A 24,815-nucleotide genomic window follows, 5' to 3' on the forward strand; every position below is an offset into this window, starting at 1 on the left:
CTTCTCTTAGCCCCGTGGCAACCAGGCCTCTGGGCAATGGGGGTCAAGGCTTAGGGTGACCAGCTGGTCTGGTTGGCCTGGTGCTGTCCTGGTTTTAGCATTGAACATTTCACATAGGTAGCTGGGAAGGTTGATCACTCTGCCACAGTCTCAAGGTGGCCAAAGCCTCTGCATCACCACTTTGACTCTGCCCCGCCAGAGGCCAGCAGCTCGGGCTCCAAGGACCAAAGTATCCCAGGCACTTGGCCCAGACATATGTTTATGAATAAAGATAACCTTTTTTCCCTTCTCCATTCTTTAAAGCACTCTCTGTGCTTTAAAGCATTTTCTTCTTATCTCTGGTGTGCTGAGTCCTGGGTGCTTGTCTGTGAGACTGGGCTGAGGGAAGAGAATGGGTTAGGGGACTTGTGGAATAAGCTCCACGTTGTACGGGGAAACTGAGGCCCGGAGGAGAAGAGCCTACCCCAAGGCCTGAGGGAGACTTTAGCTCTTGGCTGCTCAGGCAACCCATGGCCACCCCCTAGCCCTTGTTGAAGGTACCCCATGTCCCTGGGAGAAAGCTGACCCCCTCCCTGGCTCTACAGGTGGGGCATGTGGTCCAGGCATAATCCCACAGTGACCGGTTCAGCTTTGAGCATGTGACCATAGTTGGCCCAATCAGAATGAAGACCGAGACTTTTATTTTGCCCTGGGGCAGATCTAGAACTGGAAACGAACAAAAGCCTCCAGCGCAGGGGCTTGACCAAGACAGGAACACACAGAGTGCACAGAAGTTTGTAGCTATTTATTGCACTGAAAACACCAAGAATAAAACAGACGCCCCTTCTTCCCATCCCACCCCCGAAATAGCAGAAAGTTTGAGCAGTGGTCATTCAAGTTCACAGCCACATAGTTTTAAAAAAGAAAAGAAAAACAAAAAAGAACTAAAACAAACCCCCAAACAAATAGTAACAAAGAAACCAGCACGGGGAGTCTGGCAAACTCATCCCCCCAAAGGGTCTCCCTTTGAAGGGAGCCAGGAGGCCCTGGGTCAGGATTCGCACCGTTGTAGGCACAAACCCAGGAGAATACTTTCCTGTAAACGTGTTTGCATGCTGGAGCCAAGGTTTTGACTTGGGTTTGGATTTTTTTTTTTTTTTTTTTTGCATCTAAAGGGTGTTTTGGAGGAGCATGGAGTTTGTCTGGTGAGGGCAGGCTCTGGGCAGTTTTTTCTGTGAGTTTCCCCTGCCTGCTGCCTCAGGATCATCCCTGGTGCCCTGTGGTGGCACCAGGTGGCTGCCTACCCACAGTCTGGCCTTCACAGCGGGGGCCATCGCAGCCTGGGGTAGCGACCTGCCTCCACTTCTCTGGCACTTGGAGAGGGACACAGTGGACAGGAGGTGTGTCAGCCAGTGAAAGGCAGGACCTCAGGCTCCTCCAGCTCCATTTCCTCTGGCGGGGAAACCAAGCTCCAGAGAGGGGAAGGAACTTGCCCAAGGTCACACAGCAAGTGAGGTCAGAGCTGGAAATGGAAGCCTACTCACTCCAAACCACTGCTCTTTCCCCTGCAGTCCACTGCTGAAAAGCAGTTGACAGGCACCGAAGAGGGGAATCTGGGGCAGGCAGGGGAGGGCGTGGGGCCTGGCCAGTTCTAGAAGTAAACAGGAGTCCTCCCAGTGACTATCCCTGTGGGTAAATTAGGCTTCACATCGTCAGATGTTTGCGCCTTCATCAGCTGGATGGGAGCAATGAACCCTTTTAACCAATGAGGAAACTGAGGCTGAAGAAGAGCTGAGATCTTGCTTGGTAATTGCAGCAGCCCCTGGTGAAGGCCACACCCTCACGCTTGACTGGGGATGGCTGTAGGGAACTGGCAGCTCACAAGGGGGACAAGTGGTTTTGCCCCAGGGACAGTGGGATCACTGGGCCTTACTGGGAAACCCTCTGGGCCTGGGGCAGGCCAAGAGCCCACCCCAGGACCTGGGCAGCAAGGTCTCTGCCAAGGACAGAGGCCAGTGATGGACCAGCTTGGAAACCAGGAGGCCTGGGCAGCATCTCTCCTGGCTTGCAGACCTGGCGCTGCCTGTGTCACCTGGGTCTGGGCAGCAGGACTTAAGAACCCAGCAGACAGCTGGTGATCGGGGAGAACTCAGAAGAAAGTCTTGGATCAAACAGCCTCACCAGTTCTGCTCCAACCAACACCCATGAGGGTTGAGGGTACCGGAGCCTCCTCCAATCCCTGGGGACGTGGCTCTTCCTCCCCTAAAATCCTCCAGAGGGGACAGTATCTCATGCTGGCAAAACACGGCCACACAGAGGCCAAAAGCACAGAGAGGCAGCAACATAATTCCGAGTCGGACACTGAGAATACAACCTCTATTTTTTTTTAGTCCAAAACATGTAGATTGGTTTTGTTGAGCGTTTTCTTCTTTTCGTTTGTTTTCAACATACTTACTGCATATAAAGTCATGCAAAGAAAACAGTGCAGACAGTAGATCCTAGTGGATGTGCCAAGGTATTCCACTCAGAGTCAATCCCAGGGAAGGAGGGAAAGAGGAAAAGAAAGAGAGGATGCGAACCCGAGGCTGCAGGATGACGCGTGAAGAGTAGAAATTCCCAGTGCTCTGCTGTGGTCATCAGATGCCATGGGGGGAAAGGCAATGAGAACACATGCTCGTGGGCCCCCCAGAGGTGGGTGGGTGGTGCTGGGGGCGGCACGCAGATATGGTGAGATGAAATCCTGGGAAGTGCGTTAGTGAAGACCCCAGTTTGGGAGGGAAGCAAAGAAAAGTCCAGATATTTCCATCCCTACAGCCTCCCTCCTCCTCTCTGCCCTGACTTGCTATTCCTGAGTCAGCGCTGGCATCTGATGCTTCCACAGCCCCAAAAGGAACGCCTGTGTCAGCTCACTTTGGGACCGAAATGGCAGAGAGGCCCTTCTCTCTGGAGCTGAGTTCGCCTCGGCCCTAATAACCACAGGTGACAAGGTCCATCTCAGAGATGACGGAAAAAAAAAACTAGAACAGAAAAAAACTACCCCTCATCCCTCTTCCTACACCCCTTCCAACCCGACCCTTCTCACAATAATCTGAGAAGTCTAGTTATTACATAAATATCCAGGAACGCAAAATCCATTTACGAAATACACAGAAATTTGGCTATAAAAAGGCATGCGGTCCAAGTAGAAGTGATACCTAAATGTTGCTTTCTTTTGCCCCAAAAAACAATTAGATTTCCTCTCTGAGATACGACGAAGCTGGAATTCTCCAGGAACAATGGTGGGGTGTGTGAGGGGGTGAATGTTGGAGGTGGACTTCCTGGAAGGAAGCAGAAAGCAAGTAGGGGCACCTGAGAGGGCCGCGACCCCCACACTGAGGGAAGGGTCAGACCACCCTGAGGTCAGCACAGGAGGGAGAAGACTCGGGGAGCGCTTTGAGGCAGGAGGCTCCTGGCGTCTGCTCCTCTCCCCACTCCTTCAGGGCGGTTGGCTTGGGGGCTAGGGGGTGTTATCTGCCCTTCCTCAGACACCCTGGAAGAGGAGAGGTCCAGGAGAGGGACTGGCGGATGCTGCCTTCCTTACCGTGCCACCCCTACTTCTCCCCAACCCCTGGTGGGCATACTGCCCGGGCATTCTAACCTACAGCCCAAGGCAGGCCAGGCAGACAGCCGCCGGGGCCAGGGAGAGGGGGCCAGTGCCATGGGCACTCAGGCCTGAGGAAGCCCCAGCCTGGCCGGGGAGAGGGTGGGGGTGAGAGGTGGAGAGATGTGGCCATTGGCTCTGAAGTTGCGATGACTTTTGTGGACAAGCGGATTTTCTTGATGCAGGTACAGAAGTGACAGTGGTGGGGTGATGAGATGGGGGAATTCCAGCAAAATCCACCTGGGAGAACCAGCAGCTCCATTCCACGGACAGAGTGGATCTCTGCGGCTCAGCAACGCAGCGACCCTGGCCTGGTCCCTCAGCTGTAAGACACACACAGGGTGTTTCTCAGGGCATGGTGCTTCCTGCATGGGCAACCCACCCACCCTGCCGCCTTAGATGGAGTCCAAGCACAGCTCTTCCCCCAGAACTGCAGGCCTGGTCTCCTTCTTGGGGTCTGCCCTCGACCTGCAGAGTGGGGTCTTCCCACTCTGTAGCCTTTCAGAGCTGAAGGAAGCAGCTTCCCCGATGTAACCCCCTCCAGGGCAACACCCCCATCCTTTACATTAATCTGGGAGGCAGGAAAGAGGGATTCTTACTGGGGCAGGACGGAGGGCGCCCCAGATCTGTGGAAGTGGACAATCTGCCATTTGCCGTCCCGGCGGTGCCAGACGCGGGTCTCCTCCGATTGGGCGGTGCGTGGGATGCCGCCGGCATCCAGGTACTGCGTGATGCGGATGTAGGCAATGCAGGCCGACTCATCGCCCATCAGGTGGATGTGGGGATTCAGGATCGTGGTATGCACGGGCTTGCTGTTCCGGGACCACACTGGAGGTGGGGATGGGAGGGGCAGAGGAGATGCAACCGGGTGCCTCCTTCTCACTGTCTTCACTTTCTCCACTCCCAGCAGCCCTCTCAGCGGAGGCGCCCTGCCTGCTTCATTTGCAGGGAGGGGACCTCTGTGGCAGGGCTCAGCTACCTGGGGTGAGGTGGAACTTCTAGATGATGGGGACATCACATCCCAGCTTAGATACAGTGGAGTTCAGACATGCAGAATTCATCCAACATGGGAAAATGGAATGTTAGAATCATAGACTGTTAGCCCATGGAAGTAAGCCTAGATGATTATAGAACCAGATGAGCTCTGAGCACAGTCTCAAAGCCGGATCTCCCTAGGTGCCAGGCAGGCACATAAGCAACAGGGGCTGAGCCAGGTATAAGATGCTAAATGACAACTGACCCTTTGCCTCTGGGTCAGGGAGGCAATAGGGAGAGATGGGGACTGTGGCAAACAGAATGCCTTGTCCCACCTAAAGAGGGCGTCCCACACACAGCTTCCTGGTGGCTGCTATGTGAGTGACACTGGTGTTGACACACCTGGTTTTTCAAGAGAATCTGGAAATCTGAATTTTTATATGAAAACTCTTTGTTTTTTGATTTCATATAATTCAAATTTAAAACATGCAGGCCATGTGAAGTATATCTGCAGTTCAGACACAGCCTGTGGGCCTGCTGGCCACTTCTACTGTAGATATAGATAGAATTGTGGAAACTTGGGGGAATATGAGAATTGTAGAATCTTAGAACCTTGAAATGATAGGGATGATATTAGCAGTCATGGGGGTCATTGCAAGGTCATGGGGCTTTCCAGAGTTAGGAAGCAATACATAACTCTTGGAGTCATGATAGGGCTGACAAAGTCCTTGACACCAGATCCCACCGCATGAAATGAGATACCACCATTACTATTATTATATTGATTCTAGAAACTCGATGTTTTCCTCAAGGTAGAAAATGAAAGCATAGAAAGACAACAACCCAGGGAGGAGTTGGACAGTGGTGATCTGTATCTGGGGCTTGAGAGGAACGCTTCTATTCATGTAGCCCAAATGCAGGTCTGAATCATGCGAAGTGCTGACTTTAAACACAGCTTCCCCAACCCCGCCCTTAGAGAGCGGAGATCAAGAATCTCTAGTGTTGGCTGGGCTCGGTGGCTCAAGCCTGTAATCCCAGCACTTTGGGAGGCCGAGGTGGGTGGATCACGAGGTCAAGAGATCGAGACCATCCTGGTCAACATGGTGAAACCCCGTCTCTACTAAAAATACAAAAAATTAGCTGGGCATGGTGGCGCGTGCCTGTAATCCCAGCTACTCAGGAGGCTGAGGCAGGAGAATTGCTTGAACCCAGGAGGTGGAGGTTGCGGTGAGCCGAGATCGCGCCATTGCACTCCAGCCTGGGTAACAAGAGCGAAACTCCGTCTCAAAAAAAAAAAAGAATCTCTAGTGTTAAAAATCTCCCTTCTCCTTCCTTACCCCTTGATCCTGGTGCCAAGCCAGGTTTGTGAGCCACTTATTTTCTGAAAAATGTAAAGTGTCTTTTTTTTTTTCGGGATTGCAGAAAGTATCCAATAGCACCTATCTCCTGTTAGAACACGTTACACCCAGGCTTTAGATAAAGGACTTCACCAAGTCTTAGGCACGTAGAATAACAGAATTCTGGGCTCTTGGACATGTAGAATGCAGAGTTTTAGCATCATAGACTTGGGAGTGACCTCGGAGGTCAGAGGTCATCCAGCAGCCCAACTGTAGAATCTGAGGAGAGCTCTGTAAGTGTCCCTGACAGCGTTCAGGGCTGGAGGCATACAAGACCATCTATTCAACACATCCATTCCACAGATATGCAGATAAGGTCCAGAGAAGCAACCTGACTTGTCCCAGGCCGGGCTAATTCCTGAAAAAAATGCAGTGGAATCTAAAAAAAGTCTGTTTTGGCTGGGAGTGGTGGCTCATGCCTGTAATTCCAGAACTTTAGGAGGCCAAGGTGGGTGGATCACCTGAGCCCAGGAGTTCGAGACCAGCCTGGGCAACAAAGCAAAACCCTGTCTCTACGAAAAATATGAAAAATAGCCAGTTTCATAACCTGGTTGGTAGATAGATGATAGATAGATAGATAGATAGATAGATAGATAGATAGATAGATAAAATTATTTTTTGAAAAAGAAGTCAGTTTCCAGGTGAGACTGGGTTAGGACAATCTGGAACAACCCCAGGAGGTACAAACAGAGCTTAGCATTGTTGCGGGCACTGGGCCTTGCTACAGTCAGCAAGGGCTGGGGTCTTAAGAGGTATTTGTAAAGAAATGCCACCTGATGTGGTGTCTTTTGAAAAAATAGGAGGCTTCCAATATCTATCGTTGTGCATAGGGTGGGAGACAGAGCCAAGTCGTCAACAGGAAAAAATAGGGCTCTGGAAGGTGGGGCTTGGCCAGGAGTGAGCAGTTACTCTGGGTCTGCCCTTGTGAGTTCTGCGTTGGAGGTCACCAGATGTTTAAGCCTGGAGTCGGGGGACCAACGCTAAGAGGGGCCCTGCATAGACGCAGGCAAAGGGCTGCATGGCTTCCTCTCTGTGATGATTTCCATTTTGTCATCCCTCAGACTTTGCAGTTGGGCCTTAGCCTGGTCCCTGCTTTGTGGGGATTGTAAGTTTACCCTGGGGGACTGGTGCCCCCAGAGGACAGACTGTAGGATGGTCGCCACCGTAACCAGTGAGGGAGCTCCAGGGTGATAGAACCTATGGGGTCCAGCCACCTCTCCTTGCCTGAGAATTCAATCTTTTTTTTTTTTTTGAGACAGAGTCTCACTCTGTCGCCCAAACTAGAGTACAGTGGCACCATCTCAGCTCATTGCAACCTCTGCCTCCCAAGTTCAAGCAATTCTCGTGCCTCAGCCTCCCTAGTAGTTGGGATTACTGGCGTGAGCCACCACACCTGGCTATTTTTTGTATTTTTAGGTAGAGGCGGGGTTTCACCATGTTGGCCAGACTGATCTTGAACTCCTGACCTCAGGTGATCCTCCTGCCTCGACCTCCCAAAGTGCTTGGATTACAGGCATGAGCCACCACGCCCGGCCGAGAATTTAATCTTCCTTGTTAGCCTTCGAGAATTCGTTTGATTTACTGAAGGAAGATGTTGCTTTCTTCTTCACAGCTTTTTGGAGGGTGTCCTTGGCCTCTGTATGCTATACAATTCAGGCAGAGAGGGTACAAGCCAGGAGAGGAGTGTCAGTCCCAGTGGGGGCTTGCTAATGTGCAGATGCAGCAGGTGCTACAGGGAAGGGAAAGGGCACTGGGGTGAGTCAGCTCCAGGTTCTGCCACTGGCTTTCTGGATTCCTTTAGACAAGTCACTTCCCCTCTCTGAGCCTCAGTTTCCCCTCTGTATGATGAAGAGTTGGACTAGATCCTACTTCAGTCACTGAAGTACCTTCTTCGTTATTTTTACCATTCACAAGTACCACCTGTACTTACTTCATTAAAGTATTTCCCAGGCCAGGCGTGGTATCTCACACCTGTAATCCCAGCACTTTGGGAGGCCAAGATAGACAGATCATTTGAGGTCAGGAGTTCAAGACCAGCCTGGCCAACATGGTGAAACCCTGTCTCTACTAAAAATACAAAAATTAGCTAGGCGTGGTGGCAGGTGCCTGTAATCCCAGCTACTCAGGAGGCTGAGGCAGGAGAATTGCTTGAACCCAGGTTGCAGTGAGGGGAGATCATGCCACTGCATTCCAGCCTGAGTGATAGAGTGAGACTCAGTCTCAAAAAAAAAAAAAAAGAAAGAAAAGTATTTCTCACTTTACTAATTTCTATAATTTGTGTGTGTGTGTGTGTGTGTGTAGACTGAGACTCACTGTCGCCCAAGCTGAAGTGCAGTGGCATAATCTCGGCTCACTGCAGCCTCAGCCTCCCGAATAGCTGGGATTATAGGCACCCACCACCACGCCCAGCTAATATTTGTATTTTTAGAAGAGAGGGGTGTCACCACCTTGGCCAGACTGGTCTTGAACTCCTGACCTCAAGGGATCCACCCACCTCAACCTCCCAAAGTGCTGGGATTACAAGCATGATCTACTGCACCTGGCTATAGATTTATTTTAAAAGAAAACTTATTGACATAACCATTAATGAACAATCAGTATCATGAATAAAGTTCTAATAATAAGGCTGGTGAAAATGAAAGAAAGTTACATAATCCTTGCACCACACTCTTGCCTGAAAGAGATCTGAGCCTGAGATTTGTTTTCTCTTTGATAAAGAGGGAAATTACACAGTGGCAGAGGGGTGTTGAAGACAGGCTAGCACCTAGCAAAGACTTTCCCCCCGATGAAGCCAGAGTATTGAAAGAAAATTAAGAAGGAAACCGCTCTCTCACTGTGTAAACCAATGCTGTTTAAAGTGGTGCCCACATACACCTGAAATCACTTTGTAGCCTCAGTGGTACACGCCCTTGACTTTGGGGGACCCTGGATATACGACTTCGTAGGTCCTTCCTCCCTGTCCTAAGCTGCATGATTCTAACCTGTGTGCATTTTAATTCATCCCTACCTGACCTCTGGCCTAGGGAAACACAGACACAGGCAGAAAGCACCGTAGGTCAGGCCCAGCCTCTACCCACTGAAGGCTCCTGGTTGCAAAGCTGCCAAGGTCTCTCCTGCAAAGGAGAAGCCCGGGAAGGACAGACATGCAGGACAGAGACCTAGACAACAGGCAGGGGAACAGCAGTGTGAGCTCGCTGTCCTCACCTCTTTCCCAAACTGCCCACCCACAGAGGTCACTTGCATAACAACCCACCAGCCAGCTTGTGACCAGCTGGGCAGCTCAGCTGGCCCTAGGCATCAAGATGACTGTAACTTGGGTGTATGTGCCAGTGGGAAGGCTCCCTTATCTATAATATGGGAATCAGGGCCCTCCCCAGACCCTGCCCAGAGTCATGGGCAGGAGAGGCCTGGGAGGGCTTGTCCGGAGTGTCCCTGGTCTCTGGGACCTCGCCTGCCCCATTTTCAACCACAGGAGGGGCAGCTGGTAGTCGATGGGCCAGGGTTAGGAGAGGGAACCAAGAGGGTACCAACCCCAGTCCACATGGGAGCTTCCTCTTCGCTGGCTCCTGAGCCGCCCCTGGGGCCCTGCCCGTCACCCTGCTGTGCCATCCGGCAGGACATGGAACGAGAGCAGACAACAGGCACCACAGAGAGAAGGAATTGCTCACGGTTTTCAAAATAGAATCGATGGAAGTCCAGGCCCTCAACCAGGTTCCCCAGGGCCTCAGGTTCGAAGGCCGTCATGCCAGGGTCGCACATCTTCCTGGGGGAAAGAAGCCAGAGGAAAGAGGGGCTGGTGTGGCTTCTCACTGGACCCTTGGAGGGTGAGCCTGTGAAATAGGAATGATTGCACCCACCTCACAGGATCATTGAAGTTAGTGGACGGGAAGGGGCTTGCAAGCAAGCTATAAAGTATGGGATATCACTGATTGGTGTGTGCCATCTAGATCCAGGAAGCCTAAGTTCAGGCCCTGGCTCACCAGTGGCTATGAGACCCCAAGCAAGTGGCTTAGCCGCTTTAAGCGAGAGCACCGTGGTTGGTGTGCAGGGCTGCGCAGGCACTAACGGTGCTGTGGGGAGGAAATTCCGTTTGCTCTCTACTCTCCAAATTGCGCTCCCTGGTTCGGGGCAGTGGATCCAGAGGGGGCTTTTTCTAATTTATCTTCCTGTGGGGTCGAGACTGGGGGGCACTGCCTTTTCCTTCACATAAAAGTGACTTCTGCTCATCAAGCCAGGTATATACCTGGAAGGGACGAGTTTTGCTAATTTGAACAAGGGTTCCCTATTGTTACCAGCCGCCTTGGCTGTGAGCCTCAGTTTCCTCTTCTGTAGGATGAGAAAAATAGCATTAGATGAGGTAATATCTGGGAGGAGAAGCACAGGGCATGACGGAGGCTGTGTATTTTCAGCTGTTGTTCCCTTCCAAGTCTTAGTTTTCTGGGAGACCCTGACAGCCAGACAAGGGAAGGGAACAAGCTGTCTTTTCCTCGTTCCAGGGAAACAGGTCTGTGGGATCTTCTGTGGCATAACATGGACCCCCGTGGCAATAGCAATGAAGCCAGGGACAGGGAATGTCCCAGGACAAGCAAAGCTCTCAACCCAGGGTAGAATTGGAGACACCCAGGAGGGGGTGTCAGGCCCAGCACCGTCTGAGCTGGAGAAAGCATTTGCAGGGTGCACTGTCCCTGCTCTGTTCTGCCTGTTTGGGTGGCCCCAGGCAACTTGCTTCTCTACTCATGACCCCAGATTCTCCAGATGGCTTACGCCAGGGGCTGGGGGACTGTGCTCAGACCAAACGGGGTGCCCAAGACCCTTTCAGCTCCAGAATCCGCCAGTGGTGGGGGTCTGGGCATGTGGGAGACTACGCACCCCCACTGAAGAAGCCCCAACCCTGGAGGCACCTTGGTATTCCTGCCTCCTAGAGTAAAGGGACTTGGAGGCCATTGCCCCAACTCCATTGTACCTATGGGGAAACTGAGGCTCAGAGAGATGAAGGAACATATTCAGGGTTACACAGGGCATCCTGGACCCAGAGGTCATGGCAAGGGGTCAGAACGTAGAGCAGGCTGCAGATGTCAGAGGAAGTGACATCCCATAGGTGTGAGGGGTTCCCCAGGACCCCCAGAAGTGCCACTGAGGAGCTTGGGGACCACAGGACCCATCTCACTTTCCTTCATTCCCTGGCTGGGTCCTTCCAGAGCCACTGGCATGATACATTCCAAGTTCACTCCTTCTAGAACTGGCTGCGAGACCAGCTTAACAGCCTATTTCCATGCTTCAGTGCAACACTCCAGTATACATATGCACACGCACCTGCGCACCCTCCTTGTGCACAGTCCCAAACGTGCACACATGTGTACAAGTGCATGCATACACATATGCACAGGTCACCCTCAGTTCCACACATGCATCTTCCAAGCCCCTGTTCTTCCAAAGGGAGCCAGTGACCTTCTAGGGGGCTTTGCCACCTGCTGCCGCTGAAAACCCTCCCACAATTAGAATGTACCTGGCCTGCCAAGGCTTTGAGAGGCAAACCAGCTCTAGGCATCTTGGAAACAAGGACCAAGCTGCCCAAGGAGCGAACCCCAGCCAGGCTATGCCCAACTCACCTTAACCCAGCAGGGAAAAATCACTCTGCCCTGGTGGGCAGTCTTTGTCCTCCAAAAAGCTTATGTCTGGTCTCCAGGCCCAGGCCTTGTCAGCACTGGCCAAACTATTAAGGACTAAGCCCAGAATATTTACTCTCCCCCAGGCCAGCTGAGGGCCCGGCCAAAGTTTGTTTCTGGGCCAGGCCAGGAAAGGCGTGAGTGGGCAGCACAGGTGCTCCGGCTCGGCCCTCACACACTGGGATGTCTCATTTTATGTAATTTTTGTGCATGCTGCCTTATTTCTCAGAGGAGTTCAGATTCTGCTTAGAGGTACTTCTGCTTATGCCTGCTCACCAAAGGGACACTCCCTGTGGATCCTGCCTGCTCCTGCCTGTCTGAGGTCACAGGTCCAAGGGAGTGTAGGGTGAGCGCCCAGGCCCATTGGGCAGGAATGGCGGGGGGGCCTGTCTCGCTTTCCACCTTCCCAGCTCATCTCCTGAGGAGGCCCATGCTATGATGCTGTCCACCCCCTCTTTCCTTGGGGAAGCAAGGGAGTTTTGTTGGCGTTCCTCCCAGGGAACAAGATGTGAGGAGGAGGAAGGACAGGAGGAGGAGGACTGACATATAGAGAAGTGTTGCGAACAGAAAGCTCAATATAAGCATCAAGTCCAGATGCAAATAGAAATGTGAGTTCAGTCTGATTCACAGCACATGCAAAGTGAGTGGATGAGGGTCGGAGATGAGGATCCCCAAAGCTAGCCATCGGTACCCGCTGAACAACGATCCAGGCAGGACATGCAGAATGAGCCCAGCTGACTCACGTGTAGGACTCAAAATCTCCATTGCTTATGGCTTCAATCAGCTGCTCTGTCACTTTTATAATTTCCTGTTTCCGCACTGTAAGGCAGAAGGGGACACAGAAATAATGATAATAATAGCGATGGTAACGAAGCACCAGCTACCACTTCTTGAGTCCTTATCATGTGCCAGACCCTGTGCTGGAACCTGAAGGCCTCATGCAGATGATCTCGTTTATCCTCGCATTGCTGCTGGGGGATAGGCGTCATCACTCCCGTTCCACAGAAGAAACTGAGGCCCAGAAAGGCAAAAAAGGTGTGAAAGTTCCTCAACTACAAACGGCAGAGCCAGCGTCTCTGTTGGCGGTCTTTGCCTCTAACACATGGTGCACATTCTGACTCTATGCCTGATGTGACTCCAGGTCTTGGCTCCCAAATACTTATTCCTACCACCTTTGCTTTGCCATGTGAATCAAAACAGGATCAACTGTGGCACTGTCACTGATAGCCATGAACCAGGGGCTTCCTTAGGGCCAAAACCAGGACCACTAAGAAAAGTCTTAGGGTATACACATCACTTGAACCTAGGTGAGCTTTTTGCTCTATTTGGGTGCCAATAGGAATTAGACACCAAACTGTCTAGAACTTTCTAGGAATAATGAATCCCAGTTGCTGAGACCTGGCCCTCCCCTGTCTGCCATTGAAACACCACAAACAGCTGCTCTTTCTGGTGGTGTTAGATGGCAGTCTTATTAGATGTGTGATGTTCTGAGCCTCAGTTTTCTTATCTGTAAAATGGGGACACCACCACCTCTCATTCATTCAGAGCCAAATACATAGTGGAAAGAATCCAGGCTTCAGCTTAGACAGATGTTCACCTAAATGACTGTGCAGGTCCTCACAAGCTGTGCAACTGCGGGCCACAAGGTGGTTTGCTGGTCTGTCAAATGGAGATGATAGTGTTCTCCCCGGGTGGTTATGAGGGCGGGGTGATGTGATGCACACAAAGCAATGGCCAAAGCCTGGCACACAGGGGATGCACCTCCTAAGTGCAGCCACGTCCTGTTTCCCTGTGCCCCTGCCAGGGGTTGCCTCTGCTCTTCACTAACACCCTGGGAGGTAGGCAAGGCCAGCTCCCTTCCACTTCACATACGAGGTGACTGAGCCTCAGTGATGGAGGAATTTGAAGCCGGGTGTCCTGGCTCCTGGCAGAGCCTAACAGAAGCCTTGCTCAGTCTCGCAGAGGCAGGCCCACTTTCCCTCCTTCCGCAGGCTTACACTTGGCTTTAAACTTGGCCAGCTCATTGGCCCACTGGAGCTGTCTCGGGTGAAGAGATGAAAACATTGCCTGGATTGCAAGCTCAAGTCTGGCCTCAGCACTTCTCAGTGTGGGAGCCTAGGAGGGAGTCCAAGCCTAGCAGAGGCCCTCACCAGCCCTGTCCTCCTGGTTGCCCATGCCACACCATCCCACACAGGAGCTCACCTCAGGCCCAGAGGACACAGAATCATAGAACATCCAGGCTAAGAGAACCCTTGGAGGCCAGAGCCTCCTTATCAAACTTTAGAGAAACTGAGGCCTAGTGAGGGGGTTGTGATTTGCCCAAGGACATGGCACATACCAGGTGGAGAGCTGGGCTCTTTGCCCGGGGCCTTTTCCATAGGCCCCTGAAGCCCCAGCTCACTGCCTTTCATAACACTAACCTCATGCAGTTGCTTTGCCCAAATGCTTACGTATGCCCCAACTCATAGACGAGCTTATGGGGGCTGGGTTGTGCATCCCTTGATTACTGTGTCCTGGAGCCTGGAACAGACTCTGCCTCCATAGGCCTTCATCATTGAATGAATGAGTGAGTGAGTGTACCAGGCCATGTGCTGTGTGCTTAGTCTACCAAGTTCCAGAGCCACATAGCACAACTCCACTTTCATGTCACAGATGAGTAAGCTGAAAGTGAGAAAAGCTAAATAATTAGCTCCACTGGAGCTGGGACCCTCATCAGAGTTTGCAGTTCTAAAGCCCATCACACTCTCCCACACCATGCCCAGCACCACCCTTGGTAGATGTAGCGATGATCATTCAATGTCAGCCACGACTGTGAACAGGTAATTCTCTCTCTCTCCTGGCTCCAATCAGAACCACCTGGGTTGGGAATTAGTCCATTTTTAGACCATGAATGCCATTGGGTCACACAGGTGTTGCTGTACCTCCCGCTCTGGGGAGATGTTTAGGGCTGGGGCAGAAGCAGCACTCAATACATAAGTGTTGAGTAAATGAATGAATGAATGAGTGAATGAGTGAATGGGTCCAAACCAGGGTCTGGGCTGCTATCTTTGTCCTGCCCCTTGGACTTGCCCAAGTTGCCTGGTAGTCACTGTCCCTAGGACATCTGGAACCTGGCCTGTGCCCTCCTTCCTAGAAGCTGGAGACTGAGGATGGGAAGAAGTCTAGCCCGGCCAGAGCCACATGATTTTTGTTTTGTTTTGTTTTTGTTTTTTTGACACAGGATCTCTCTGTATTGCCCAGGCTGGAGTGTAGCGGTCCGATCTCAGCTCACTGCAGCCTCCCCATCCCGGGTTCAAGTGATTCTCCTGCCTCAGTCTCTCAAGTAACTGGGATTACAGGCCTGCACCACCACACCCAGCTAAATTTTGTATTTGTAGCAGAGATGGGGTTTCACCATGTTGGCCAGGCTGGTCGCGAACTCCTGACCTCAGGTGATCTGCCCACGTCGGCCTCAAAGTGCTGGGATTACAGGCGTGAGCCCCTGTGCCTGGTCCAGAGCTACCTCTTTCTAACCACTCCCACATGGAATCAGGGCTGACCACCAGAGCAAATCCACGTGCTTCTGACATGGGACCTGCGTCACCCTCCTTGCCTTCCCTGCATGGACTTTAAGACCCTTCTGGGTCATCATTCCACCAGCCTGTGCTCAGTGGCTCACTTCCTTGGGCTGCTTCTCACTGCCATCTCACAGAGTCTAGCATAGTGGCTGAGGGCATGGATTCCGGTGCCAGACTCCCTGGGTTTGAATTCTGGCTCTGCCACTTAATAGCTGTTCCCTTGGGCAAGGGAATGTCCCATGCCTCAGTTTCCCTATATGTATAATGAAGATACTAATAGTACTTACCTTGTAGAGTTGTTCTAAGGATTAAGTGAGTTAAGACTATGTCAACAGAAATAGCTAACATGTACGTGGTCCTCACAGAGAGCCAGCTGCTACTCCGAGTCCTTTAGATGGACACACTTATGTAAAGGATGCTGCATTATGTAAAGAAGTTAGCGCAGTGCCTTGCACTTGGGAAATGCGAGCGTGGTTATTATCATCTGGGAATCTGTGAATTGGAAGTTCCTCCTGAGGCCATCCTAGAGTCTCTAGCCAGGGCAGGGATGTTTCCCAGCAGCCTGGTGTGAGGGGTGCGGCTCTGGCTGAACCCGGGGCTCTCGGCCTGCCGGGAAGCTGGCTGCACTGTTGGATGGCTCTGGCTATTTTTACTTCCTTCTCTTTCAAGTTGAAATCTGCCCTTCCAAAAGTCCCTAGATATAGTTCTTGTCTTCATTCTTCTTTCTGGGGCCCTGAAGTGAATACCTGCTCCCTCAGCCTCTATGTCCACTCTTCTCTTCTCAGAGCTGAGGGCCTCCAGGATGTGGTACTGACTCAAGCTGGCGATTGAATCCTTGAAGGTCCTGGAGCTGTCTAGACACCTCTCTGAGTATGCGCACACAATCTCAGGTTTGGCCTGAATAATGCAGTGTATCAGGTCTGGGGTAGCACTCTCTATCTCCTCCCCAATTCTGGATATTATACCTCTATTAATGTAGCCTGAGACAGTGCCTGACTTGGCTGTGCCTCCAGCTACTCAGGACATCGAGTTTACCAACAATAAAGCCTAGTGGGTGGGAATCTCCCTTGCTTTGTTCTGTGGGACAGAAGATCTGGAGTCCTGATGCTTCTTACATCTAGAGAAGTCCACTCTGATTCTGGGCCTCTTCCATGTCCTCAGCAGCCCCACTGCTGTGTTCATTCAGCAGCTGCTCAGTAGCAACCGCTGGCCTTTCTCATCTGCCAGCTGTTCGCCCAGACAATCCGGGAATGCTCCCCTACAGATGGGAAAGCCCAGACCCCAGAGAGGTTAGGACACTCTCTCAAGATAATACAGCATGCTAAGACTGAGATGGGATCAGCATTCCTGACTGATATTTCCCAGAATGTCTCTGCCCGAGGCAGAGACAGCTCTTTAGTTGGAGAGGAAATTAATTTTTCATGGAGCAAATCAGGAAGAGATGGGGGAGTGGGGAGGAGGCAGAGCCCCACACAGCTCAGAGGGCAGGAGCCAGAGGGGCTCTGAAATATTAATGTCTCTTTCTCTCCTCAGGGGAATATGTTCCCTGGAGGATGACATTTCTAATTAACTTTCATGTCAGGTCAGAGTCCACCCCACCAGCTGCTATTCTCACTTTGTAAGAAGACTTAACAAATTAACACCAGAAAATAGTTCTCTGGAAACTTTCTCTGAGGCCGGGAGAGGCTGGGGGAGGCACACAGGCTCCTTTCTCCTGCCAAACATGGAGAGAAGCTCCTGGCTGAGTGTTTCTTCCTTCAGACGTGGCTTCTGAGTTTTTTTACATGTGGGGAAATTGAGGCAGGAAACAGGGCCCCAGTCCTACCATTAATAAGCCATATGTACCCTTTCTCCTTCCTAGGCCTCAGATTTCCCTCTGGAAAGGGGGGAAATCTGGAAAGTGAGCCAAAATTCAAGACTACAAATTGCCCCATCCTGATTGTTCTAAAGCACAGGATAAGGATTGCAAATATGAGACCTCAGGGATGCAGCCCAAAACCATTACCCCAGAGAAAAATGTCTTTGATGGCCAATTTACAATAATAGTACATAAGAATTTTGTATTCTATTCCAAATATTTATCTGTCTGTTTAACATATAAATTTGCCTTAAAATCATCTTTGGGTAAAATTGGCGCTCCAAGAAAATGCCACCTGGCTTCCTATCATTCAACCATGAACTCCAGTTTGAAAAAAAGAAATTGAGATTTGTTAAACAGTTACCCTGGGCCAAACACTACATGTGCACTTCATATGCATCTTCTCATTTCATTTGCACAGCAATCCTCTGAGGATGGTACTATTTTCATCACCTCTTTACTGTTAAGGCAACTGAAGCTCAGAGAAGTTAAGCAAGTTGTCTGAGGTCATTCAGTAAATGGACTCCCGTGGAGAAGATGGAGCAGATTACCCCCACAGTCCCTGCCTGTTCTGAGGCCAGGATTATGTGGCTACATCCAGTCTCCTCAACATCCCAGAGCCCAACTCTTATCATTGGGCAGCTAGCCTCAAATGAGGGGAACGGCTTAGAAGCACCATTTCTTGGCCTGCCACATACCTATGAAGTCAGAATTCACAGAGGCAGGCCTGGGAATGTGTTTAGAACACTGGACTTTTGTGAAATTCAGAATGCTGACTTGACTTTACCAGGGAATTCTTCAAGATAATGTATTCTCTCATTCATTCATTCATTCATTCATTCTTTTTCTTAAGAGACAGGGTCTTGGTATGTTGCCTAGGCTGGAGAGCAATGGCAATTCCCAGGCACCATCACAGGTCACTGCAGCCTCAAACTCCTGGCCTCAAGTGATCCTCCTGCCTCAGCCTCCTGAGTAGTTCAAGATAATGTATTTTTAAAGGTTGTCCCTGGTGCCGTCACGGAAGATGGATTTGCTCTAGGGCCAGGTTGTGGTGATAGAGTACCCACCACGCCCCAAGTTGGGAATGACCAGGAAGGGACACACACAGGACGCGGCTCATCTTCCAGGCATCCTGGCAGTGACACGTGGCAGCCGTGGTATGTGGTGTGTCAAAACTGCCTTAAAGCCTGAATCACAATTATACAAAAATGTTTCCTACATAAAACACAGTGCTCTTTTTCCCATCTCTATAGTATAAGACAAAATATCTAAACTAGTACTGCCAAGTTCCCTCCAGGTCGATGGCCTTTTTTTATATTTTGGAGACCACCGCCCCCACCACCACAACCAAGCGTCTCTGCTACACACCTGAGTGTGTGAACCACTTGGCTCCCTGTCCTGGGGAAGGAGGAGGCTGGCTGCTAACACTTGGAGGATCTGGTGTCCCCAAGGCAGAAGTCAGCAGTCCCTGCCCCTTCCTCCAAGCTCCAAGTGCACTTTCTACCACCAGGGCCTTCAGAGTGGTGGTTACCAGCCAGGCTCTAGAATCCGACTGCCTGAGTTCAAATCCTAGCGCCATCCTTATGAGGACAACAGAGTACAGGACCACAGAGTACAGGCCAACGTACTCGGCCCCTCTGTTCTCTGTTTCCTCAGCTGTAGAATGAGGATCACAGCAGCACCTCCTTCATGGGCTGTTGTGACGCTCCAGGAAGTCAGTCCAGATAAGGTGCTGGGACCGGGGCTAGCGCATGGCAAATGCTTCATAAACGGCAGCGCTTATTACTATTCTTGTTTTGATCCCACTCATAATCCCATCAGTTACCTGGCGCTTTGCTTCCTCCTCCACCTGAGAGCTTTTGAGGACTGCTGGCCACTAGCTCCAGTGGCACAGCATCTTTGGTGGGTCTTACACAGTGTTTCCCATACTCTAGCCACCGGAGCTTTCTTGATTTTGGCTCTCCCTTCCTTTACTGTTACTTCATGTTTTTACAATCAATTCACTTTTATAAAAAACTCAAAAGCACTTATTTCAAAAGGAACATGTATACCATTACCATACACTTATGAGTTGAATATGTTAAATGTTTCTCTAATACACATTAAATATATAACCTCTAAAATAAGAAAACCAACCGGGCATGGCAGCTCACGCCTGTAATCCCAGCACTTTGGGAGGCCAAGGTGGGTGGATCTCCTGAGGTCAGGAGTTTGAGACCAGCCTGGCCAACATGGCAAAACCCCGTCTCTACTAAAAATACAAAAAGTAGCTGGGCGTGGTGGCAGGTGCCTGTCATGCCAGCCACTTGGGAGGCTGAGGCAGGAGGATCGCGTGAACCCGGGAGGCGGAGGTTGCCGTGAGCCAAGATCATGCCACAGTGCTCCAGCCTGGGTGACAGAGCGAGACTCCATCTCAAAAAAAATAAAATAATAATCAATAAATAAGATAAGAAAACTTATCTACGCACCAGCAGTGGGTCTAGTGCCCCCCATGGGAATGGTGCCTGCCAGTGTGCCATTTATAAGGCACCAGAGCGATGCTCTCTGTAGACGAGCAAGAAACGAGGTTGGCACGTGGGAGCTGTCAGGAAGGGGGTCTGCCCAGCTGGTTCCAGGACCCTGAAGGCCTCTCCCTACCTTTGGTGTCTTCATCCTCAATGGTGGTGTTGGTGCTCTCTGAGGATTCCTGCCAAAGAGAATACAGGAGACGATGAGGCCTGCCTGGGAGCGGGACGAGGCATGGCCAGGCCCTGGCTGCCTGGTGACGCGGCTGGTTTCTGTGAGCCTCACAGGCTCTGCCTTCCAGATGCTGTCCTGAAAACCCTGTCGGACTCTCAGCCTCAAGATGGGGAGGGTGCAGCTGAGCAGGTGGCCGGGGGCCGGGATGAGGGAGAGGAATGGCTGCAAGGAGAACCCTGGCCTTTCTGGAAGGGCTGAGGAGGGGGTTCCTGGGTCCTTTCTGCTCGAGAGGGTGAAGAAGGGGTGTGGAGGGGCAGAGAGACATCATGGCGGCTGCAGAGTGGGGAGGAACACACGCTGGCGGGGAGGAAGAGAGAGAGAGGGAGGCCCAGTGTGAGAGAGAGTGGGCTCTTGAGAGGGGAGAAAAACCACACGACTGAGTGAGACAGCGATGGAACCAGAAGAGGGAGGTGGGTCAGCGTACCACCACTGGACCCTAGACAGAGGCAGGGCTGGCGGCCCCCTGCCACAGGCGGGCCTAGTAGCCTTATACCAGCTCAAGCGGGGCCTCCGTGGCACCTACTACTTTGGCCAAACCAAGCCCCACCCTCGCCGCGACTGGCACAAACCAAGCCTGAGATGAGTTCTAGAGCAGAGGGGCAGGGAGAAGCGAGAAGCCAAGGGCTGGACGTAGGATTAGGTTCAGATCTGCTGTCAAACTGCTGGTCTGGGCCGTGGAGTTGGAGGTGTCAACAGAAACACGCAAACAACACACACACACACAACACACATATTGTCACACAAGGCACACGTACCAAGCACGCCCTGAGCACCCTCTCCCCGCCCCAGGTTCCCAGTGCAGCCTGCAGGAGGGAGGCAGGAGCAAGGGTTTGAGGCCCAGCATTTACCGGCGTTAGAAGACGGCAGACACTCACCATTAACTGAACGCTGGAACTGGACTTTCTTTTCTGGAAAAACAAGGAGAAGAGATGGGACAGGAAAAGACACAGCGTGAAAACGGCAGGGAGCAGAGGAACGACAGGGGAGGTTTGGGAGGAGGATGGGCCTCGGGGTCATCCTCTGTAGTCCTTTGTTGGCTTGGCATCAGGACAAGGAGTCAAGGAGTCAAGGCCGCCAGCAACAGTTGACCTGGCGGGGCCAGTCCTCGGCCTGAAGCTCTGGGTCCTCATGCACGCTGCCTGGGTCTAGCCATCTAACAGCCAAGCTCGTGGCCAAGCCTCTCTGGGACCAGGGCCACCCACCCTGCCTAACTCTGATGGCAAAAGCCAACCCTGGCTCTGGATGCCAGTCACTGGAGGCCTCCAGAATCCAGTGCTCCTGAAGGACAAAATGTGCTCAGGCCTGGAGGTGAGGCCCAATGTCTTCTCCTAGGCTCCCTGTGCATCTCGGCCAGGAGGACTTCATTCCCAACTGACTGTCATAGTCACTTGGGGAACTCGTTTCAGTAAACAGAACCAGGTCCCCCTGAGGAGTCTGATAACTAGGTCTGGGGTGCGGCCTGAGCATCTCCATTTTAAACAATATCTGCAGGTGATGCCAAAGCAGGGCCAAGCGTGGGAGCCAGTCCTCTAAGTGGCCTTTGAAATCCAGCTTGCATTCACAGCCTCCGGTGGCTGGCCTGTTCCACTCCCTTATGCTGATGGAGAAACTGAGGCTCAGCCAGAGGTGGAGCCGAGTCTAGAACTTGAGTCTTCTGGCCCTGCCATTTAGCCTACACTAGCATTTTGGGGATTTGTAGCAATCTCTGTATTGGCTGTGGAACCAAGGGAAGGAGAGGGGGACAAATGTAAATTACCTTCTCCTTCCCTCAGCTCTCTGAGCCAGGAGTCCTAAAGACTCCCATTCACAGAAGGTAGCAAGTGAAGACTGACTCTTGCATTGCACAGATGAGAAACTGAGGCCCAGAGAGGTACAGTCGCCTGCCCAAGGCCTTGCAGCAAGCCACCAGCAGAGCTGAGGCTAGAACCAGGCTGGACCTGCAGAGCTCTTTCCTCTGCCCAGGTCTCCAGGTACCCAGAGCTCGACCCCTCTCCAAAGGCTCATCCTATCCTAGATGCCCTTACACCACAGAGGCCAGGAGGCACCTCTCCCTGCCGCAAAGAAGGGACTCGAGGAGCCCACAGGGTAGGCCTTCACCATGAGAGGCACTGGATATGCCTTGAGGGTCTCAGGTCTAATTCTGGGTTTCTGACTCCAAGATCCAGTAAGCCTCTGCCTGCCGGGAACTCAAGGCCCTGTGCCTTCCATCCCGGGGGGACAGGATGGCTCACTGGGCACTTCCAATGCCCATGTGCTCACAGAGGCATAAATGCTGACAGACCCTGCATCTTCCCCAGCTAGGCTGGATGGTGTGGCTTCCGCCGTCAGCAACCAGCAGTCAGCCCCTCCTCTCCTCCCCTCCCTTCCCCTCTCCTCCCTCCTCTCCTTCCTCTTTTCTTCCTCTCCTCCCCTCTCTCCTTCCCTCTCTCCTCCTTCCTGTTTTATTCCTCTCTTCTCTCCTCCCCTCCTCTCTTTTCCTCCCATCCCTTGCCCTCCCCTCTCCTCCTTCCTCTCTTCCTTCCTCTCCTCCTCCCTCTTTTCTTCCTCTCTTCTTTCCCCTCCTCTTCCCTCTCCTCCACCTCCCTCCTCTCTTCCTTCTTCTCCTCTTTCCTGTCCTCTCTTCTGTCCTCTCCTTCCTTCCTCTCCCCTCTCCTCCTTCCTCTTTCCTCTTCTCTTCTCCTCTCCCTTCCTCTTCCTGCTCCTCAATTCCTCCTCCTTTCTCTCTTCCGTCTTTTCCTCCTTCCTCTCCTCACTTCCCCTGCCCTCTCTCTTCTTCCTCTCTTCTCCTCTCCCCTCCTCTTCCCTCTCATCTCCTCCTCCTCTCTCCCTTCCCTCTTCCCCTCTTTCCTCCACTCCCCTCCCCTCTCCCCTGGTTGTCCTCCCTTCCTGGCTGGAGCCAGGCCAGGCACAGAATGGGGAAGGGGCCAGGCCCCACACAGCTCAGCTGTCAGCAGAAACCTGAGGAGCTGCACAGGGGCCAGGAGGTTCCAGGCGGGACACGAGGAGGAAACACAGAGCAGAGACTGCATCAGATTCGGACGCACAGTGACAGGATGGGACATGGGGAGAGAGGTCACGACGCACAATGGGACACCAACAGGGGCAGTGAGTGGGCTGAGTGGGGTGAGCAGTAGGCCCTCCTCCTAGAAGTCCAGGCTTAGGGGTGGCCGGGAGCGGGACATTGCTTCTTGGTGATAGGAAGGCTTAACTTCCCTGAATCACAAACGATGATGCTAATAATCTTGCATTGACCAGCACTTTAGAGTTTAATTTACAGGGACTTTCACCAAAAGTAGAAATCTCCCTCTTTCACTAAAAGCAGAAATCACTTCTCTTAGAACCACATGTGGAAGCATGGTTTTAAGGTTAGCAAGGATGATAGAAACTAGCATGGTCAAAATAGCCTTGAAAAGCCCTTAAAGGCCCATAAAGTACATTATAGCATCATAGCTCTGCCGTTCCTGCAGTGCTGGAGCCAATCGCTGCCTCTTCAGTTAAGCCCGGATGAAATGGGGTTGTTTCTAGCAGTAGGAGGAACGTGTGCCTCCCCACTGGGCTGAAGGTGAGTCAGTTAAAGGAGCCTCTGATGTGGCTCCACCAGGCCCCTCTGGTGTGACCCTCTCACCAGCGCTCTGCAAAGAGCTGTGGTGCTCCCCTGGCACAGGCAGCAGAACCTCCGGCTTGGGTACCCCGGGGAAAGAATGGTGGGGCTCAGACTGGAACCCACGGCTTCTTGACTGCGGTCCAGTTTCACCCGTACTGAAAATGAGCCTGGACCCCCAGCTCCACCATTCTCCCCACACTCCTTCCAGGAGCAAAACATGGCAGGCCAGGCTTCCCAAATCCTGGGCCAGGCCCCCAGGTTATTCTCATCTTCCAATAGGACTTCTTCCCTCCTCCATCCAAGGGAGTGAAGGAAGCTGAGCTACAAAGAGATGGGCAGGCCAGGAGTGGCCTTTGAGCTCCTCTTCCACACCCAGGCTGCCCTGAGAGTCTGTCCCGCGCCGCAGGAAGCAGCGACGCTTTGTTCAGCTGTACCCATTGGAAAGCCTGCAGTGGCCCGCAGAGCCCCGCCATACTGTGAGCTGTCCTTGCCATCTGGACCTTCCGCCTCCTGGCCTTGCCCTAAAAGAGCTAATTAGGATTTCTTCCCAAGAGCCAGCCTGATGGAGGCCTCTCCTGACCCCTTGCCCAGCTTCTACCAGGGCCACATCCAAGAGCCAAGCAGATCACGGCAGCTTCTCTACCTCCTTCTCCTCCAGTCACCTGGGCCACAGCCCACCAGCACCTGTGGTCTCTGTCCCCAGATCCTCCAAACCAGGGCCAGGGAGTCTGCTTTCCCCAGGAGGTCCAGCACCCCTAGCTCAGCGTCTCCACAGGAGATGCTCTGGGGTCAGAGAGGGCCCCAGCTACTCCAAAGCTGGCAGTGCCCCCACATTGCACAGTCCTCCGTTACCCCTACACATGGAGGGGCGGGGGGTTGGCTCAGGGTAACCCAAAACAGTGGGCAAGCCAAAATTCAATGCCAGATTCCATTACAGTATTTGGGATGAGTGCCCTGTTAACTTTCTAAATTGAGTTGGCTTTAGATCTGTGGTTTTCAAATATTCTTGAGAAAACTTTGTTTTTGAGAGAAGTCTAACCCAGAAGTCTAATATATGAAACAGAGGAAAGATAAGGGAGCCTAGCATCGCGTGCGTGTGGATTGCTCGCCAGCACCATGTAAGCTCTCAATGCGCTTTGTATTAGTTAATCCTCACTAATGGCCGTAGGAGGTGGAGACCTCTTTTAGCCTTATTGCATGAATGAAGAAGCACAGGCACAGGTAATATAAATGCCCAACCAAGGTCTAGCTGCAGGCAAGCCCAAGGTCTCTCTTCACCACGGTCATATTCTGGTTGAAGTGGTTATGAGAAGCTCAGAACCGTGTAAACCAGGCATCCCCCTCCCTAATCCCACTGCACCCCATCGGCTGCCCCAGTCAGTACCTTTGGGCTCTAAAGA

General features: G+C 52.1%; 1 protein-coding gene across 3 annotated transcripts in view; it reads right to left on the minus strand.

Moving 5' to 3' along the window:
- Nucleotides 1-763: 763 nt before the first annotated feature.
- CAMK2A (calcium/calmodulin dependent protein kinase II alpha) overlaps nt 764-24,815 on the minus strand; it is a 70,271-nt gene continuing 46,219 nt past the window's right edge. For 2 of the 3 annotated variants that reach the window (XM_064366509.1, XM_012451202.2), the window contains 5 exons: nt 19,710-19,758; nt 12,401-12,476; nt 9,660-9,754; nt 4,219-4,447; nt 764-3,942 (listed from right to left, as the gene is read on the minus strand). In XM_064366509.1, the coding sequence (XP_064222579.1) occupies nt 3,939-3,942; nt 4,219-4,447; nt 9,660-9,754; nt 12,401-12,476; nt 19,710-19,758 (453 nt within the window). In that variant the 3' untranslated portion in view covers nt 764-3,938. Of the gene's footprint in view, nt 3,943-4,218; nt 4,448-9,659; nt 9,755-12,400; nt 12,477-19,709; nt 19,759-20,686; nt 20,720-24,815 lie in introns of all 3 variants that reach the window. The other variant, XM_012451118.2, reaches the window with a different exon arrangement.

Source organism: Aotus nancymaae, unplaced genomic scaffold (genome assembly GCF_030222135.1).
Source record: "Aotus nancymaae isolate 86718 unplaced genomic scaffold, 86718_ANA_hifiasm-v0.15.2.pri h1tg000064l_1, whole genome shotgun sequence".
NCBI classification, from domain to species: Eukaryota; Metazoa; Chordata; class Mammalia; order Primates; family Aotidae; genus Aotus; species Aotus nancymaae.